At 45.5% G+C, this 20,142-nt stretch overlaps 1 protein-coding gene and 1 long non-coding RNA gene across 2 annotated transcripts; one reads left to right on the top strand and one right to left on the bottom strand.

Annotated features, from left to right (window-relative positions):
• Positions 1 to 11,786: 11,786 nt before the first annotated feature.
• On the top strand, positions 11,787 to 18,849 carry AZGP1 (alpha-2-glycoprotein 1, zinc-binding; the record flags this gene model as incomplete). Its single annotated transcript, XM_081296832.1, has 4 exons — positions 11,787 to 11,862; positions 14,397 to 14,657; positions 16,109 to 16,384; positions 17,257 to 18,849. 4 exons carry the CDS (start codon positions 11,787 to 11,789, stop codon positions 17,577 to 17,579), a joined length of 936 nt encoding a protein of 311 aa, XP_081152958.1. The 3' UTR covers positions 17,580 to 18,849.
• On the bottom strand, positions 12,816 to 14,541 carry LOC308650659. The gene is made up of 3 exons (XR_014022376.1): positions 14,413 to 14,541; positions 13,956 to 14,042; positions 12,816 to 12,964 (listed from the first exon to the last, which is right to left on the bottom strand). It is a non-coding gene; the product is annotated as an uncharacterized lncRNA (long non-coding RNA).
• Positions 18,850 to 20,142: the final 1,293 nt, after the last annotated feature.

Below are 20,142 nucleotides of genomic sequence, written 5' to 3'. Positions count from 1 at the left end.
CTGTTTGGTGATAAAGGCAGAATGCTGAGCCCCTGGGACCCCAAACCCAGCTGGTGAGGATGGAGGATAGGAAGACAGCTAAGTCCAGAAAACCATGAAGGAATTTTTCACAGTGAATTTGAAAAACATCAAAAAACTCTTCCAAAGGCAGAGAAGGTCAGTGGACTGAGGTTTGTAGATTTTGCAAGCTCTTGGGGCAGCTCCCAAGTGGGGGTGAAAAAGAGTGTTGGCAGGAAGAAAATATCAGAGCCTCAAACAGATGTAGAGATCCCACTTGACATGACAATAGTCTTTTTTATTGTAACCACCATCTTGCCCACCAGGTGACTCTGGCACACACCCTAACCTTATAGAACAAACAAAGTCATCAAACATTGTGTTCTGGCCCCTTGTTCTGGCCTCTTGTTCTAAACTTACCTTGGACATATTAATAACTTTTTTTAAAAAAAATGCTTTTAGTTGTAGATGGACATAACAATGTTATTTTATTTATTTTTGTCTGTGGTGCTGAGGATCAAACCCAGTGCCTCACATGTGCTAGGCAAGCGCTGTACCACTGAGCCCCAACCCCAGCCTATGTTAAGAGCTTTTGAGAAAGGCCAGGTACATTCTGATTGCCCATCTTTGACTAGCTTAGCATATAAACCCCTTCTCCTGCCTTTGGGTACAGGAGTCTACCTGTCTCACACTGCCCAAGACAAGTTCTGCTCAGAAGTCCCCAATAAATTGCACTTTGTGCAATCCACTGTCTACCTCCTTCTTCAGTCTCACATCTTTTGCATTTGACAGCTGGTTCTTATACCCTGGGACTGGAATTTTTCTGAAACAAAAAGAATCAAAGGTGCCAGGCGCCGTGGCCCATGCCTATAATCCCAGTGGCTTGGGAGGTTGAGACAGGAGAATCGCAAGTTCAAAGCCAGCCTCAGCAACTGCCAGGCGCTAAGCAACTCAGTGAGACCCTGTCTCTAAATAAAATACAAAATAGGGCTGGGGATGTGGCTCAGTGGTCGAGTGTCCCTGAGTTCAATCCCCAGTACCAGAAGAAGAAGGAGGAGGAGGAGGAGGAGGAGAAGAACCACCAAAGGCAACAGTAGACATGCACAGAATTTAGAGACTCTGACTTCAGAAAGAAAACTTAGGGGAAAAAAAAAAAGCCTGGACTATTTTCTAAATAGAGGTTACTAAGACAGAGAGGATCCTAGGAGACATTGGAACAGAAAACTTGTGGGCAGAAGTCATGAGTAACAGAAGAGATGCACACTAGGTATTTCTAGTAGATGGTATTTATTGAGTAAGTATTATGGACCACTGAATTCTCATTCCCCTCCCCCCCAAAAAAACCTCCAGGATAACACTATTATTATAATGTCCATTTTTAGTGATGAGGAAATTGAAACATAGAAATTAAGTCATTTTCTTAAGGTCACAAACTTAGCAGATAGTGGTAGAGGTGAGAGTCAAGGCCAAGCACTGCTTCCCTGTGAAATGTGAATTTGCTAATAATTCTCACTCTACCAGGTAAAATCCTAGTTAAGAGGATTTCAAATAACCAGAAGGAGATTGAAGTCCTAATAAGGGTTGCACTGATCCCAGAAAGTGGGAGTTCAGGAAGGGGAAAGGGATGATAAATTGTTGAAAAAGGATGGAGAAGATAGAGACATCAAGAATCAGGACACCGCTGGGCGAGGTGGTGCATGCCTGTAATCCCAGTGGCTCAGGAGGCTGAGGCAGGAGGATTTCAAGTTCAAAGCCAGCCTCAGCAAGGGCTAGGCGCTGAGCAACTCAGTGAGACTCTGTCTCTAAATAAAATACAAAAAGAAAAAAAGGTCTAGCTAGGGATGTGGCTCAGTGATTGAGTGCCCCGAGTTCAATTCCCAGTACCAAAAGAAAAGAATCAGGACATGGATGATAAAAGCAGGATAGAGGAGAAGTCCTTTGCAATCATTAGGGAGAAAACCTTTGCAATCACTATACTAGGCGATGAACCCTTAGATGAAGCCCAGTTCCCTGGAAGTTAAACTGTAGGCTTGAAGATCAATCCCACAGAGATTCTGAAAGACCCATTTTCTAACAAGAACCACTTCAGGGATCCAAGGGGTAAGCGAGGTGCAGGATTAGGGAGCCGCTCCTTCTTCCTGAGGCACCGGGGAGCCCAGCTGCGCTCTCAGACTCTGCGCACTGGGGACCTCGGACCTCTGAGACCCCGCTGGGGGAGCAGGGGACACCGCGATGATGCTCTGTAGACACACAGGCTGTGAACAGGTATGATCCAGATCCGGAAAGCAAAAACTGAGCTTGAGCACCGTTGGGCACAGCTGAAGATACCGGGCTGGGAAAGGTTCTGCAACTTGCCCAAGGTTTATCTAAGGCGTGAAATCAGAATGCGTAAATCCTGCACACCATCACCCCCGGAGGCTTCTGAGGTCACCCAGTGTGGATGCCGCCAATCTCCCACCTCCAGAATCGAAATCCCGTAGGAGAGGGCGGGAGTCCAGGCACCGCGGCGAGCGTCCAGCAGGACTGGAAATCCAAGACCCGAGCCACTAGAGACCGGTCCATCCCGGTCCCGCGGTGATCGGCCGCCACCTAGCGACCACTTTTATATCGTTGTTCCTTGGCTCTGGCCCAATCATCAAGGGATTAAATTTGGCTCTGGTGTCCCCAGCAAAGTTTCAGGAGTCCAAAAACGAAGGCCTGATGGTTCTGACCTTTAGCCCCGCAAGTGGTGAACCGGGTTTCTGGAAACAGTGCAAGTACGCTCAAGCTAGAGGCTGTTGTTGCTCCAACCTAATTCTAACCCTATCTTCTAACCCCATCCCACATCTCCGGTGGGTTGGTTGAATCAGCATACAGAGCTGGAACCCCAATGCAGCCAGGAGAGGAGATGAGATCCTCCCCTGGGACAGGTGCTTGCCCAGGTCTAGAATTTAACCCTATTTGCAAACCAGTGGATTAGTCCGTTGCCGTTTTCTGGATGCTGGCGGAAGACAGGAGAGCCTGCGTGGGAGACAGCAGATCATGGAGCAGCCAGAGTATAAGCATCTGCTGGTGAGAGTCCTCTGTGCTCCTAAGTAACAGATGGTGACTCTGAGCAGCCCAGGTGGACTTGGTTGTGGGCAAGAAACACTGACCCTGAGGAACGCATGTCATTGTAGTGAACTAAAAGCAAGCCTGCTCTTTTTCCAAAGTGAAACAGTACCTCACTGCAAACACCCTGAGAAATGGCCTAGAGGAAGATTAAACAGGGCTTTGCATTCTTTTTTTAATTTGTTCTTATTCGTTATACAGGTCAGTAGAATGTATTTTGATATATTATACATATATGAACTATAACTTCTCATACTGGTTGTACATGATGTAGAATTACATTGGTTGTGTAATCGTATTTGCACATAGGAGAGGTGTGTCTGATCCATTCTACTCTCTTTCTTATTCCCATTCCCCCTCCCTTACCTTCATTCCCCTTTGTCTAATCCAAAATTCTATTTTTCCCTACCACCCCCTTATTGTGAGTTAGCATCCTCATATCAGAGAGAACATTCAGCCTTTGGTTTGGGGGGATTGGCTTATTTTACTTAGCATGATAGTCTTCAGTTCCATCCATTTGCCTGCAAAGCCATAATTTCATTTCTCTTTATTGCTGAGTAGTATTCCATTGTGTATATATACACATTTTCATTATCCGTTCATCTGTTGAAGGGCATGTAAGCTGGTTCCATAGTTTAGCTATTGTAAATCGAGCTACTATAAACATTGATGTGGCCGTGTCACTGTAGTATGTTGATTTTAAGTTCTTTGAGTATAAACCAGGGAGTGAGATAACTGGGTCAAATGGTGGTTCCATTCCAAGTTTTCAGAAGAATATCCATACTGCTTTCCACAGAGGTTTCACCAATTCACAGTCCCATCAGCAATGTATGAGTAGACCTTTTTCCCCACATCCTTGCCAACATTTATCGTTATTTGTATTCTTGATAATTGCCATTCAGACTGGAGTAAGATGAAATCTCAGTGTAGTTTTATTTTGCATTTCTCTAATTACTAGAGATGTTGAACATGTATTCATATATTTGTTGACCGATCATATTTCTTCTTCTGTGAAATTCCTGTTTAGTTCCTTTGCCCATTTAATAACTGGGTTATTTGTTTTGTTGGTGTCAACTTTTTCGAGTTTTTATATATCCTAGAGATTAATGCTCTGAGGTGCAGGTGGCAAAGATTTTCTCCCATTCTGTAGGCTCTCTCTTCACATTCTTGATTGTTTCCTTTACTATGAAGAAGCTTTTTAGTTTGATTCCATCCCCTTTGTTGATTCTTGATTTTACTTCTCTTGCTTTAGGAGATTTGTTAAGAAAGTCAGGTCCTGGGCTGGGGTTGTGGCTCAGTGGTAGAGTGCTTGCCTAGCATGTGTAAGGCACTGGGTTTGATTCTCAGCACCACATATAAATAAATAAAATAAAGGTCCATTGGCAACTAAAAAATATTAAAAAGAAAGAAAGAAAGAGAGAAAAAGAAAGTCAGGTCCTAAGCGGACATGATGCGGATTTGGGCCTATTTTTTCTTTTTTTTTCTGGGTTTTTTTTTTTTTTAGATTTTCTTTTTTTTTTTTTTAATTTGTTTTAATTAGTTACACATGACAGTACAATGATCTTAGGTGCAGGGTCTCTGGTCTAATAGGGCCCTGCATTCTTGACAGACCCAACAAGAACACAGATCCCAAGGTCCATGGCAGATGCCTCTCCCTGCATCAGCATCCTCCCTGGTCCCTCCCACATCTATTTTTGTGCTGAGTGATCAGTTGTCCAGAGGGATGAAGTGCAGTTTATGAATTGACTGTTCTTGTTGATTGGAGCAGGATTGCATCCAAGTGATCCACACTGATCTTTGATAACTCTGATAGACATGGAACACAGGACAAGTTCAGGGTTATAGGCTATTTTGTGTATTGGGGGCAGGGGGCAGAACTTCAAGTGCTGCTTTGGACCTAAAGCATGAGGGTGGGAGGGACAGTGGCAGTGACCACCATCCACACCAACCCCAGCTCTGCCAACCCCAGCTCTGTGACAGGAGGGAAAGAAGCACACTGAAGTCCCTAGCTGGGCTTTTGAGATGAATGAAGCCATAGACAATAGGAAGGTTAAGGAACAGGAGGATCTTCCCTCCTTGCTGGCCCTGGAAAGCCCCAGATGGTCCATCAAGGGCTGGAGCCAGGGCCTGGGGTGTAGCTCAGTTGGTAGAGTGCTTGCCTTGCATGCCTAAGGCCCTGGGTTCAATCCCCAGCACCAAAAAAAAAAAAAAAAAAACAAGGGCTGGAGCCAGAGTTAAGCCAGCAGTGGGTTATTCTATGTCCTAATATGTCCTGTTTTTCTCTGGGGAATTTTATCAACCCCAATGGAGAGGACCTAAAGATAAAGACACTGAAGATCCCCTCCTAAATGAGCAAGCAGCTAAACGTGTTTATTAACTCAAGTTCCTGCATACACTTAAATCCCCAAAGCAGCTCTTTTCTGCCTCCCCCTCCTCACTCTAAACATGAGCAGACACCTGAGGATTAACAGACATCAGAAATAGGCCTCGGACAAGAAAGTATAGACCTAAGAGTGGAGGGGGAAAAAAATTAGCTAAGTAGCCAGAAACAAAGCTCAGTCAGGGAGAACACAATTTTAAAAGACTAAGAGCTGGGGATGTAACTCAGTGGTGGAATTCTTGCCTAGCATGCATGAGGTCCTAGATTCAATCCTCAGTACTGCCAAAAGAGGAAAAAAAAAAAAAAAGACCAACTAAAATTTAGAGAATGCTCTTAGAAATTAAACATATGACAGCAGAGTTTTTAAAACTCTATAGTAAAAGGGTTAAAAATATATAGTTTAGGAAATGTAACAGAGACTACAATAAAAAAAAAAAAAGCAAGAGAAATAGAAAGTAGGAGAAAACAGAAAATTCAACAACAACAAAAAATCCCAGCCTGAGTCCTCTTGGACCCAGAAGCCTTGGACCCCAAGCAGAAGCCGGAGGGAGAGAGCATCTAAGGGAAGCAAGCTGAGGCCTGCCTGGAGCAGGAGCGTCCTGAGGAGCTGCTCAGGGATCTCCTGCCACTGGACTAAGGGCTCACTGTTTGTTCGTTTGTTTGTGTGTGTGTGTGTGTGTGTGTATGTGTGTTCTACTCATCAGCATGGAGGAAGACATGGACCAAGGAACCTTGAAGGAGGGAACCTACGAGGGTAGATGACCCTGTGGAAAGAGGAAGGCGTAGAGGCTTAGAATGGTGTCTTTCAGAATCCTACTGAACCCACTGAGAGCATTCACAAAAGCCCAACTTTAGCATAAGCGTGGGGATTGAGAAAGACATTGTCAGCTGACTCCTGAGACCAAGAGAAGGGGCTTAGTTCTGATTCTGTCCTTATTCCAAGTTGTTTCAGTGAGAAGTTGGCCCAGATAAGCCCCGTGATCTTTTTGCTTCTTGTTCATATTAGTACTTTTTTCTTACACAGTATCAGATGGGCAATGTGTATAAATGCTGCCTTTGGCAGGGCTATTCAATTGACTTAGGAAAGAAAAACCAAGAACTCAGAAGGAAATAACCCAACCAGTGATATTTCAAAGCAACTCCTGATACTTTGAACAAATAAAGGATAGCACATAACAGAATGAAAAATTCAGATCATTGAGGGAACCAAACAGGCCAGGTCTAAGGAGAAGGGAATGTGAAATCCAGCCCCACCTCTAACAGGAGAGAGGGACAAAGTGGCAAAAGATGAGGAAACCTCAGAAGACCAAGTGTCTGGGAGTGGGGGGCGGGCTCACAGAACCACTCAGAAACCCAGAGAAAACTTCCTGGAGGGAATCGGATTACAAAGGAGGTGTGACAGTTTAGACAGCTTGCCAAGTCCTCAAGGACACAAATAATAATAAATGCCAGAGAGGACAAGGAGAAGCAGCACTTTTACGCTGTGGTGACATTGGGGTGGAAATTGGTGTGGAAGTTCCTTAAAAGACTAGGCATGGAAACACCATATGACCCAGCTATACCACTCCTTATGATACATGCACACCCATGTTTACAGTAACACAATTCACAATAGCCAAACTATGGAATCAGCCTAAATGTCCATCAATGGATAAACGGACAAAGAAAATGTGGCATATATACACAATGAAGTTTTTTTTATTAATTTATTTTTAGTTGTAGATGGGAGGAGGAGGGGGGACACTTTATTTTATTTTTATGTGGTGCTAAGAATGGAACCCAGTGCCTCACACATGCTAGGCAAGCGCTTTACCTCTGAACCACAACCCCCAGCCACACAATAGAGTTTTATTCAGCCATAAAGAAGAATAAAATTCTATCATTTGCAGGAAAATGGATGGAACTTGAGAACATTATGTTAAGTAAAATAAGCCAAACTAGGGAGGTCAAGGGTTGTATGTTTTCTCTCCTAGTGGAAGCTACAGAGGAGAAAGAAAAGAAAGGTGGTAGGAGTTGTGGGAGGGGTGAAGATCTCATGAAAATCAAAGGGAGATCAGTAGAGTAGAGGAAAGAAAAGGGACAGGGGAGGGAAGAGAAAGGTTAGGGAAATGCTGAGGAGTGATATTGGCCAAATTATGGCTTTGTATTGTGAACGTACAAATAAGTAACAAATCCCACCATTATATACAACTATGATGTACCAATTAAAAAGGGACAAAATAATAATAAAATAAAATGGGGGTGGGACAGCTTTCCAAGAAGAGGTCAAAAGATTGCTCCTGCAGGCATAGTGCCGCACACCTGTAATCCCAGCGGCTCTGGAGGCTGATACAGGAGGATCGCGAGTTCAAAGCCAGTCTCAGCAATGGTGAGGCACTAAGCAACTCAGTGAGACCCCGTCTCTAATAAAACACAAAATAGGGCTGGTGTGGGGAGCCATCCTGACACGTGACTGGGCGACTCCTGGTCTGGGTCTGAGGCACTCTGGCTGTGTCGGAGCTTTCCCGGCCCTCTCCTGATGAGAGAACCCGTCCGTGTGGGGGTGTGACTGACCACTGACCCCGGGGGCCCAATCACTGACCCTGACCTTAGAGTGCGGCCCCCCCTCAACCTTCATTGGATGGAATTCTCCCCTGAATCTCTTGTTCTCCAATAAAAGGCTACTCCCTGGCGTGCCCTCTCTCTCTCTCTCCTGCTAGCCCTGAGTAATCCTTGCTGCCCTGCCGGGCGGTTAGAGGTGGGAACCAGAGAGGGGAGCAGTCTGGGACCTGGCAATAGAAATAAGGTAACTGAGTCTGTGTGTTTTATTTCGATCTCTGCTAGCTAACTTTTATGCCAAGAACCTCATTAATGAAACCATTGCACTGGCCGCATGGTGGAGGCTGGGACTGTGGCTCAGTGGTACAGCACTTGCCTAGCATGCGTGAGGCATGAGGTTCGATCCTCAGCACCACATAAAAATAAACAAATAAAATAAAGGCATCCTGTCCATCTACAACTACAGAAAAAAATTTAAATACAAAATAGGGCTGGGGATGTGGCTCAGTGGCCGAGTGCCCTGGGTTCAATCCCTGGTACCCCCCCCCCCCAGAAAAAAAGAATGCTCCTAACCAGTTGGGTGTGAGATTGCTGACGGGGGGAGGGTCATAAGGGTCTGATGAGGCAAGTAAAATGAAAGTAGACCGTGGGCTTGACTGGGCACACCAAGAGGATAGAGGGGTCCAGAAAACCAAATGTGGGTCACTCCCTACCCACCCAACAAAGTGCCACCAACAAAGATTCTCCTGCGGGTGGAATCAACTTCAAGTGCAATCAGAGGATGCCCCAAGCCAAGAGAGTTTCGTTGCCACAAATTATCTCCTTATTCAATAATTCCTTGGTCATTTTAGAATAATATGTCATTTTGTATTTGGGGACCCCTCTGCAAAGAGCCCATCAGTCCAGAGTTTCATGGAAAGACCTGGTTACCGTTTAATTGGCTTCCTCTGTATCGAGTATATTTTGTTTTATACATAAAAATTATCTTGAGAACGACTGGCAAGGAGATTAAGAGCTACTGACCTATAGAAATGGGGCAGCCGGAGAACAAAGGCCGTGAGGGAAAAGACGTCATGGAATATTCCTCATTCACTGGGTGGTGGGGACATTCACTGCCCTGAGGAAATCTTAGGAATCTGATTGCAATTTCCCCATCTACCCAACCCCTCAATCATCTTCATAAGCTTGTTTTTTTCCCACCAGCATGGTCTCAGTGACCCTCAAATATGTCTGTTGCCGCTCTTTAAGTCTTTGCCCATTTACCCATTGATCTACTGGTGTGTATATTGATTACCTTCTTTCTACCAAGCTCGAGGGACAGAGAAAAGAATTTGACAGACACTGTACCTGTCCTAATGACGTGTGCCCCCTCTCTGCCAACAGAAACTCTACCTCTGTCCAATGTCCTGCTCACCCAGGACACCCCCCAGGAGGTCTTTCCCAGAGCCACTCCAGATCACATGTCTAGATCACATTTTGTTATTAGATTTATTAGATTTGGGTACTTAGGTTACAAAACCTATTTTTTGTTATTATACTTTAATAAGTAGGAATTTGTAGAGTTTTTCATCTGTTTTGTATGTGCAACTGCAAAAGACATATTATCTCTGCACTGTCATAGAAAAGGCCTGATTTTCAGACTGTAGTTTGAATAGATAATTATAGAAAGAAAGAAAGAAAGAAAGAAAGAAAGAAAGAAAGAAAGAAAGAAAGAAAGAAAGAAAGAAGGAAGGAAGCTGGGGCAATCTACCACTAAGCCACAATCCCAGATCTTTTTAATTTTTATTTTGAGATAGGTTCTTGCTAAATTGCTTACAGTCTTGCTAAGTTGCTGAGGCTGCCCTCAAACTTGTAATCCTCCTGCCTCAGCCTCCCAAATTGCTGGATTAAAGGCATGTGCTAACGCACGCGGCTAATAATTTCAGCTTTGGGGTTTATTCTTTTACTCTGTTTCCTGCCACTTTATGGCTCAAACTCCCATCCTTCACTCCTTGGATTCCTCATGTCCTTCATACTGTCCTGTAGTATCACCCCCCAGGGAGTTCAAATGTTGCCTTCAATGACAGTTGCTCCTGTCCACCACAAGAGAGAACTCAGTCCACAGTTTTAGCCACCACTGCATACTAGGCCAGCAAAACTTCCCCAAGTCTTTCGTTTTTTTCACTTCCTTCAGCCCCAGTATGGCCCCTATAACCAATCTCAGATTCCCAGTCCTCCAGCTGCCTGAGAGACTGTGGCCTGAAAATAATCCTGGTACAAATTTCTGTATCTGTCAGGATCAACCGTTGCTAGAAACAGAACTGAGTTCTGACTTTAAGCAGAATATTTGTAGGTTGATTAGCGTTCAGAGTCCACAGAAGTGCTGGAGAACCCAGGCTCAGAATTAAGCAGAAGCAACACACTCAAAATCACTTCACGAATGCACGGCAGCTGCCAGCAGGGGGCGGCAGATGCCACAGTTTTGACCGCCGGTACCGTCAAGCACTGGACGTCGGCTCCACCTCAGCCACCACTGCTGGGGAGCTCACAGGAGCAGGGTCACTGTCGAGACCCATTAGGAAGGGATGTCCACTGTGCCCGCTTCGGTTCCCTGACTCCTGACTCAACGGGCAGGACAGAAGCAAGTGCTTGCTGAGCCTAAGCCACGTGCACGCCTATTTCTGGCTGTTTCTGCTTCCATGATGGAAGGTCGGGATGTCCCAGGCATGGAAAGGGAAAGAGGTGGATACGTCCTCAAGATGACGCTCTGGTTGGGAGCAGTGTGCGAGAGAATAATGGTTGTCCCCTTGTGGTGCCAAATCAGGCCAAGTTTGCATCACCCCCGCCACCACCCAGTCCCCACACAGCATGCCATCAATGCGAACGAGTTTTGCAAACAGAGTTTATTCACAAGCAAAATGAGTGCGGAGGGCGAACCCCACATATCAAATCTGCCTCCTGTCAGGTAGGATTTGGGGATATCTATGGAGTAAGAAAGTAGGATGTTTTAGGTGCAAAGAAAGGTTTTTGGAGGTGAAGCAATCAGGGTCTGCACATGCGCAGTCAAATGTTTATCGCTCTTCACGGGACTAGTGTTACCAAAATGACAACACATGATTCCAAGGCGGAGTTTTCAGCCTTCTGCCATCAAAAGGTCACGCATCAAACACTTGTGCAAACCCAACTGAAAAGTCAGTGGTTTTCCAAGTCCCTGTAAAATAACCTAATCTATGTTACCATCATGACCCACATGTCAGAGGTGTCAACTATAGCAAACCTGGTGAGAGATGAATAATATATTGCTCAGCTAGTGACTTCCAAAATTAGTGGTTTTTTAAAGTCAACTAAAAGCAGGTGACACTAGAGGGTCAGTTTAGGTGTCCCCTTGGTTTCACTAGTTGGGATTTACCCAGGCTCTGACATATAAAGAATTTTTCCAGAGGAGAGGGGTGAAGTATGGTCCCACAACACCCCAATCCCCCCCAATGACCCCAGGGCAGTTGTGTCACCATAGACACACATCCCAGACGTCTGCCACTCTTCACCCACACCTCTAGCCCACCCATTCTTTCACCCAAGGAATTCAGAGTCCTGAGATCAGCTCTCTCCACTCTGTTTGCAGAGTCTGTCTATAGACCTCCTGACCACACTGCCAAGCCGGTTCATGAATCCTTTTTTCACATTGTTTGGGGAGGAACCCATCCTGGCTCCCTCATTGGCCTGTGAATTCACCTCCCCTGGGCATGGTGCCAGGACCCAAGGAAAGAGCTGTCTCCTGTCCAGAACCTTCCAGCCAGACACAATGGTAACAATGGTACCTGTTCTGCTGTCTCTGCCGCTCCTTCTGGGTCATGCAGTCCCCCAGGAGACCCAAGCTGGTGAGTGGGGAAAGCAAGGGATAGGTGCTGGAGAAGAATGGTGGGAAGGCAAAGAACAAGACAGAATGGCAGGGAGAAGGATCCCCTGTGGCTGGGATTCCCAGGCATGTCATAGTCATGGGTGTTCAAGACCATCAACTAACTCAGCTCACACTTCTAGAAACATTCAAGGGGCCTCTGGACTCCTGCTCATTAAGACTGTAAAGATTTTGAATCTAAAACCTAAGTAAAAAAACTAAGACATAGAAAAGGCAAAGTGACTTTCCTGGGATTAAATGGCAGAATGAGGCAGAAACCCACACAGAGAGAGCTGCTTCTAATCTTGTTCCTTCCTTCCTTCCAGTGAATAGGCACACCTGCCTGACTCAAAGAGAGAGGAGAGAGAGAGAGAGACGGGGTTGGGGCGGGGGGCTCCCCAGGGGCAAGCAAGAAGGCAGTTAGCTAAAGGAAACCCAGGTCCTCACCCAACCATGAGCCTAGAAGGCAAGGGGCTGGGATGGAGGACAGGTGGGGACACTCAGGGAAATCCAGAGTCAATGCTACAACAGGGAATGAGGCTATTCATGGCATCAAGGGTCCAGGATGAAGAGAGATGAGCTATGGGCTTTTAACCTGTGCAAGTTTAAAATTCCTTGCAGTCACAAATTGTCAAATAAGGTTTTTTTTATGTTTGTTTTATAACAATCATGTTTAGAATGTTAAGCACATTCTATACCAAAATCCAGATTAATCAGAGAGACACAATAGGATGGAGGGATGGATGGGTAATAGATAAATGACAGATACATAGATAGATAGATAAATAGATTTTTTAATGGGGAAAAGAATTTTATGTTAAAGAATGGGGTACACAGTTGTAGGGTCTGGCTTATCCTAAAATCTGCAGAACAAGCCAGCAGGTTGGGGACTCAGGAAAGAGTTAACATTGTAGTCTTGAATCCAAACATAGTCCAGAGACTAGATTCTTTGTTCTTTGGTGGAGAGGGAGGAGTCAGTCTTTTCTCTTGAGGCCTTCAACCAGTTGGATGAGACCTTCCCACATTATGGAGAATAATCTGCTTTACTCAGGGTCTACTGATGTACTTAGTCATCTTTTTCATTACTGTAATGAAACAGCAGAGGTGGTTAACTTTATAAAGAAAAAGGATTTATTTTGGCTCATGGTTCTGGAGGTAGATGGTTCTAAGGGGCCTAATCTGAGAGTGACCTTCTTGTTGGCGGAGTCTGAGGCAACACAAAGCATCACAAAGCAAAAGAAAAGGGAATACAGATTATGTCTAGTTTTTCTCTCTCTTCTTAACTTTCCATCCCTAACTCCCAAGAGTTCATGTCTTTCTCATATTGTAAAATATGTAACCATTCATCCCTAGAAGTCCCAAAGTCTTAACTCATCCAGCATTAATTCAAAATTCAAAGTCTCAACTGAGACTCAAGGCAAACTCCTTGAAGCTTTGAACCCATAAAATCAAAACAAGTTACTACTTATGATATACAATTATGGGGCAGACAGGGTATATATTCCCACTCCAAATGGGAGGGATAGGAGAGTAGAAAGGAGCTATTGGCCCAAAAGAAGACCAAACCCAGAAGGGCAGACATTAAATCCCAAGGTTCCAAGTCTAGCATCTTGTGCACACTGCTATGACAGGTGAGTCCCCAAATCCTGGGCTGCCCTACCCCTCTCTGTTATATTCAACACCGTAGTGGTGCTTTCTACACCTGCAAGCTGATGTTGGTGGCTTTCCTGGGTAGACATGGCAGTCACTCTACTTTTCTGGGGTCTCCACTGAGGTTTAACCTCCACAACTGATTTAAATGTTAACCATGTTTATTATAAACTAATTAGGAATCTGCCATATGCCCCCAACATTATTAAAATCCACGTGAACTATCTCATGAACCAATTATGGAATTCATTATGGAAATGTCCCCCTCTTTGAGTTGCTGCCTGGTATCAAAATGCAGGTACATCCCTCAGAATTCTGAGACTGATTGAAGTCTTGCCCTGTACTGACCCATCCTGGGTCATTTCTTGGATTTTCTAGTAAATTCTCCTTCCCATATTTTCTAACTATATGTATTTGTCAGGTTACCATCAAGTTCAGTGCATATCAGGCCACTTTCCTCTCCTCCATAAGGTGACTCAGGGGTCCAGGCTGGTTGGTCTCCATAGTCATTGCCTAAAGGAAAGAGAGAAAGTGCAAGCCAGCTCATAGGACCAAAAGAATGAGGTTACCTCATTTTTCTCTTTTGCCAGAACTCAGCCACATGGTCCCAATATACCCACAAGAAGGTTGAGAAATATCTCACATGCCAAGCAGAGGAACAATGTAGCGAAGACATATGAAAAGTCAGTCCCAGAATGAGAGCTGAGCTTGCTCAAACTTCCAGTAGTGTGAGGCTGACAGCAGGGCCGAGAGAGCTGGGAAGAGGCCTCAGGGACAGAGGCCTCAGGGACAGGTCTTCTCTTCTGGTGCACAGTAGGTCTCCCCATGCATGGACCCCACCCCTCTGAGTCTTCTCATCTTTTTCAGGTCCTTATTCTCTGACCTTTCTCTACACTGGGGTGTCCAGGCCTAGTAAAGGCCTCCCAAGGTTTCAGGCCACTGCCTTCCTCAATGACCAGGCCTTCTTCCACTACGATAGTGAGGGCAGGAAAGCAGAGCCCCTGGGACCATGGAGCCAAGTAGAAGGAATGGAGGACTGGGAGAAGGAGAGCCAACTTCAGAAGGCCCGGGAGGAAATCTTCCTGGTGACCCTGAAAGACATCATGGACTACCACAAGGACAGCAGAGGTCAGTGAAATGCAGACCACGGGGAGGGTCTTAGCTCAAGAGGCAGCCCTATAAGTGTGAGTGGAAAGGGGCCAACAGGTTGAAGATAGTCCCTCCCCCAAAGGTGGAGCAGGAGGCACAAATTGAAATACATAGACACATCTGGACCTAATGCCCCCTCCCATAGTGTCCTCCTTCCATATGGCCTCCCATCCTTACTCCAGGCCTCAGCTCACACAGGAAGTGAGGTTCACCCCTGTTCAGGGATGTTGAGTGGATGGTGAGTAACCTTGGAGTCAGTCTGAGCTGAGTTCACGTGGTACATTCTTCCATCAGTCACTGCTTGACAGTGAGCAAGCTTTTTAATTATCTGGAGAATTGAGACCTGCCTCCATGAGGTTCTGGAAAACTTACCTACATCAATTCCATGAAGGAGGCAGCATGTGTTTTGCTCTCCCCTGCAGCCCCAGGGCCTAGGACGAGGTGTAGCCAATACTATTTGCTCAACTGAAGTATGTTAAATGAAAAGAGAGAAAATACCGAGCACAACAAACTCATCATCCATACTGAAAGCTCAGAAAGTGCTGGGTTCAAAACCACAGACTGTTAGAGTTTCATGAATGTTGAGTTTCATGAGTTACGTGATAGGGTCAGGATAAAAACCACACAGTCTACCCACCAAGGCAATCAATCAGACTTGATAAACTGCAGATGTCAGATAATTATATAAGACAGGATATCAAGACTGGGCTTCTGAGTTTAAAAAAAAATCTCCAAGAAGCCACCTGAAATCTGAAGGTTTTCAAAAGGAGGCAAGAGTTAAGTATAAATCTGAAGGATTTAGCATGGAAAGTCTTGGTAAGGAAAATGACCTGGGCTGGTGTGTCCCAAATAGGAGCAGGAAGGACACCGGAAGACTGTAATAGAAATGTTGAAGTAAGTAATTATAAGAAAAGAGAAAAATATGAGCACAATATTAGAAGGTGATGGTGGCTAACTTTTTATTGGGCACTTATTATGTGCCAGGCCCAGATATCAATACATCTCACTTTCAATAACCTCCTAAAATAGCACTGCTGTCATTGCCATTTCAGAGATATGAAAAGCATAGAGAGATAAGGCTCAATCTCATGAACAGGCCAGTGTGGTGAGGAGAGATCTGGGATTTGCACTCTCAGAGCTATTCAGACTGAACGTTCCCTAAGAAGGTCAGTTTCTGAGAGTCATTGTGCACAAAGGGGTTGAGGCTTTAAAAACTCAGAAAAAGAGATGCCAACCACTGGAAAAGAGGGGAAAAGGGATCAAATTATGTTTTCTTATTTGGGCAGATGAACTCCACCTAGAACTGAGAGGAAAGGAGAGATCCAAAAGTTTTCTTCCTATTTGGTTGCAAAGTGTGCAGGAATGAGAGTCATTCAGCTGGATTTCATACCAGGCTGATTGGCTCCCTGTGGGTTTGGGGGAGGCTTCAGGGTCTCACACCTTTCAGGGAATGTTCGGCTGTGAGATCCAGAATAATAGAAGCAGTGGGGCGTTCTGGAGGTATGCCTATGATGGACAGGACTTCATTGAATTCAACAAAGAAATCCCAGCCTGGGTCCCCTTGGACCCAGCAGCCCTGAACACCAAGAAGAAGTGGGAAGCAGAAAAGGTCTATGTGCAGCGGGCCAAGGCATACCTGGAGCAGGAGTGCCCTGAGATACTGCAGAGGTACCTGAACCACAGCAGGACTCACCTGGACCAACAAGGTACTCGGAACTTCCTGGGACGTACTCCCAGTAATGAGCTGAGAAAGACCAAGATGATCTCAGGCTGTGAGCTCAGGGGTCATCTCAGGCTGCTTCCATCCACCCCTGGGAATCCTTTGGTCCCCCACTTTTCACTTCCTAGAATTCATTCCTTCCCTGGGAAGAGAAGAGGTGAGATCCAAAACCAACATTTATCCAAATTTCAAGTTGGAGGAGCCAGGAAAACCACTGTCTTGATGGTAACCTTCTCTAAATAACCCCCTATTTCACAGATGAAGAAATTGGGGTTCAAAGAGGCTAAGTTAATACTAGCCATAACAGACAGAATCAGGTTTCAAATTCCATATTTCAGAGTTCAAATCCCATAAACATTTTTTTTCTACTCCTGATGCCTCTTGTTTGTGGAGAGATGTCCAGCTTGGAAGGACAAGCAAGTGTGAACAGAACTAAGTGCCACAAACTGAGGCTTTGATTGGAGAGGTAGGGAGAGAGAAGAGCGCAACAGAGCAGAGAGGAGTCTGATAGACAGAGACACAGGAAGAGCCAAGGAGCTAGGTCGAGACTAGAGAAGAAAGGAGCTACAAACCCCACTGAGATTTGGGCACACCAGGGAAACATATAGGGAATTCACAAATTGCTGCTATCATAAGTCAATACACAGTCGGGTGGGAAGAAGGGTAACAGAGTAGACATTCCATGACCCAAAAGAGAGCCTCAATCTTCCCTGATCTTCTTAAAGATTTCTTAGGGGAGGTGGGCGCACAGCTTAAAGATCTGCTGATAGCGACATCTGAGGGTTTGGGGATGGAAGGGACATGACAAGGGAAAAGTCTACCTCAAGCCCTCAGTGTCCATCTCCTGTCCCTCCACAGATCCTCCCTCTGTGTCAGTCACCAGCCATGTGGCCCCGGGAAGAAACAGAACACTCAAGTGCCTGGCTTATGACTTCTACCCACAAAGAATCGGTTTGCGCTGGACTCGGGCCGGCAAGGTGCAGGAAACTAAAGCAGGGGGAGAGATTCTTCCCAGTGGAAATGGTACTTACCAGTCCTGGGTGGTGGTGGGAGTCCCCCCTGAGGACAGAGCCCCTTACCTCTGCCTTGTGGAGCACAGTGGGCTGGCTCAGCCCCTCACAGTGCCATGGAATGGAAGGCAGAAAGCCAGGGCTGAAGGTAAATTGGGGACTCCTCAGTAGTCACATAAGAGAGTTGAACTTTAGAAATCATCGTCAATGTCACCAACAAGGTCCCAGGAAAACAGTGCAAAAGGCAGTGCAAATCCAGATAGTGGATTTGGAGACAGGAGACTTGCCACTGAGCTCACTCTGACTGTCACCTCCTAAACAATCCATGGTCCAGTCTTTAAAACCTCACCCACAATACTCGCCTTGCCTGGCCCAGCAGAGAAAGATGTTTTCAAACTGTAAACTGGCTATAAAAATGTGAGTTGACTGAATCATTCATTCTTCCCTTTCCCCAAGCATTTGATTCATCTGAAATTCTTGGTACCCAACTGAAATAATGGTTCACCCTTGGGCATATGGATCTTGGGATGTCTCCAGCATGGCTTAGACCACCCAGTCCTGTGGACCTTGTTCTAGCATCCACTGCTGACATCCACAGATGAGGCCATGACCTCATTGGCTGTCAAGCCTTGAAATCTGTAAAACCCAACACTTCTGTACCTGTTTTCCTTGCTCCCTGTGAGACATGGTCCTCCACTTCAGCAACAAAACCTTTCCCATATACGTTGGCCCTGAACCACACGCAGCCAGAGCTTATTTAAGAGGCTTCCCCTCTCCAGGCGCACTCCCAAGGAAGCAGGAATCAGCCTTGATGTTCTTGGACTCCCTCCAAGTCCATCTGAGTGTGTTTTTTCAATTGAGTCACCTCTGCCATCCGCAGGATTAATGCCCAAGGGTAGAGCAGAACCCTCACAGCTGACCTTTCTACTAAGCCTTACCTACCATGGTTGTGTTCTTCTTTCCTACATGGAAAGAACTAACTCTCTTTATAACATGCCCTCAGCCTCCCACTCTGGATTACTCCAAATTCAGTCCTCCCAGCTATAAAGTAGTCAGAAGCGGCCTTCCAAATTCTGAGTCAAGAGGCTTCTCTTTCTTGAAAATCTGAATTTAAAGATTACATTTCCGGTTTTGTTTTTGTTTTTGTTTTAATACTTTGGGTTCAATTTGAATATCAAAAACTGAGAAATTGGGCTGGGGACATAGCTCAGCTGGTAGAGTGCTTGCCTCCCACGCACAGGCCCTGGGTTCAATCCCCAGCATAGCCAAAAAAAAAAAAAAAAAACCCTGAGAAATTATTTCCTTAGTCTACAAGAAACCAGAGGAAAGAAAGAGCCCCATTTGAACAGTAGAGAGTTGCATGGAAGAAAATCAAAATAGAGAGAAAAATACAGCCATTGATCCTTCAAAATATGATAAGACTTTGTACAAATAAAAAGTAATAGGATAAACATTGTGAATCAAAGAGGAAACCAAAATCAACATAAGTAGGAGGGGCTAAGGAAGACTGGAATGTAGGATCTGATCCAACCTATGACAGGAAGAGATGAAGGGGTGGACAAGGAGAAGGAAGCCTCAATAAACAAGTCTTGGCCAAGCATCCAGGTGGAGGGGGAGAGGGACACAGAGACATTCAGAAACTCAGGGAAAACTTCCTGGAGGGAGTCAGATTTCATAGGTATCAAAAGAATGCTCCTAACCAGTTGGATGTGAGACTGCTGAGAGGGGAGGGTCACAGGGCCTGCCAAGGAAAATGACCTGGGAGCAGTCCATGGGCATGGACTGGGCACACCAAGAGGAGAGAGGAGTCCTGGAAACCAAACACGGGTCACTGTGTGCCCACTTGTCATGATGGGCAACGGGTGTGACTTATGCAGTCCAGGGGGAGAAATAATTTCTACATGCTTCTCCTCTAGTCAATGTTTTATTCACTGAAATCGCTCAATACAATTTCACTCTATAGGTTCTTAATCAAGAAACTGACAACCCTTAATGCTAGGCACTGTGATAGAATCAATTCACAGCAAACAATTCTAGATTAATTCTAAGCACTGCCAACACACTTAAGCATGACAGGCTCATGATAGACATTCCCCCTGCATGTTAAGCTCAAGTGTCAAATCAAGGGGCTGGGATTGTGGCTCAGTGGTAGAGCGCTTGCCTAGCATGCACGAGGCACTGGGTTCGATCCTCAGCACCACATAAACGTAAAATAAAGATATTGTGTTCACCTAAAAAACTAAAAAATAAGTATTTTTTAAAAAGTGTCAAATCAAACATCTCAAGCCTTAGGCTCTGAGTCCAGCAGATGCACACTCAGACCACAGTGATCAGATTAGAAACCCAGGCAGGCTTCTCCTGGGGTGGAGCTGATGTTAAGGAGAGGGTGGTAGGGAGAAGTTGCAGCTCTCACCAGGGTCAAGATGTGGCTGTAGAGTTTGAGAGAGGTGAGGAAGATGCAGAGGATCAGGCAAACGATGAGAAGAGTTGGGATGTCAGTCCAGGTCCTCATCAGGCTCTCCAGCGTGAGAGCATCAGTGTGGGCTGGCTAATGTCAATTCATTTGCTCTATTACTTATACCAAATTCGGGGGGGGGGGGGGGTTCACACACACACACACACACACACACACACACACACACACACACACCCCGCACCTTTCAATCCTTATCAGCTGCCACCAGATTTCTCAGTGACATCATTTACTCTGGGGTTAAAGCATCTGGTCTGATGG

Source organism: Spermophilus citellus (genome assembly GCF_964194105.1).
Source record: "Spermophilus citellus genome assembly, chromosome: 6".
Taxonomy (NCBI): domain Eukaryota; kingdom Metazoa; phylum Chordata; class Mammalia; order Rodentia; family Sciuridae; genus Spermophilus; species Spermophilus citellus.
The sequence above is the reverse complement of the archived record's forward strand: the minus strand, read 5'-3'. Positions and strand labels throughout refer to the sequence as shown.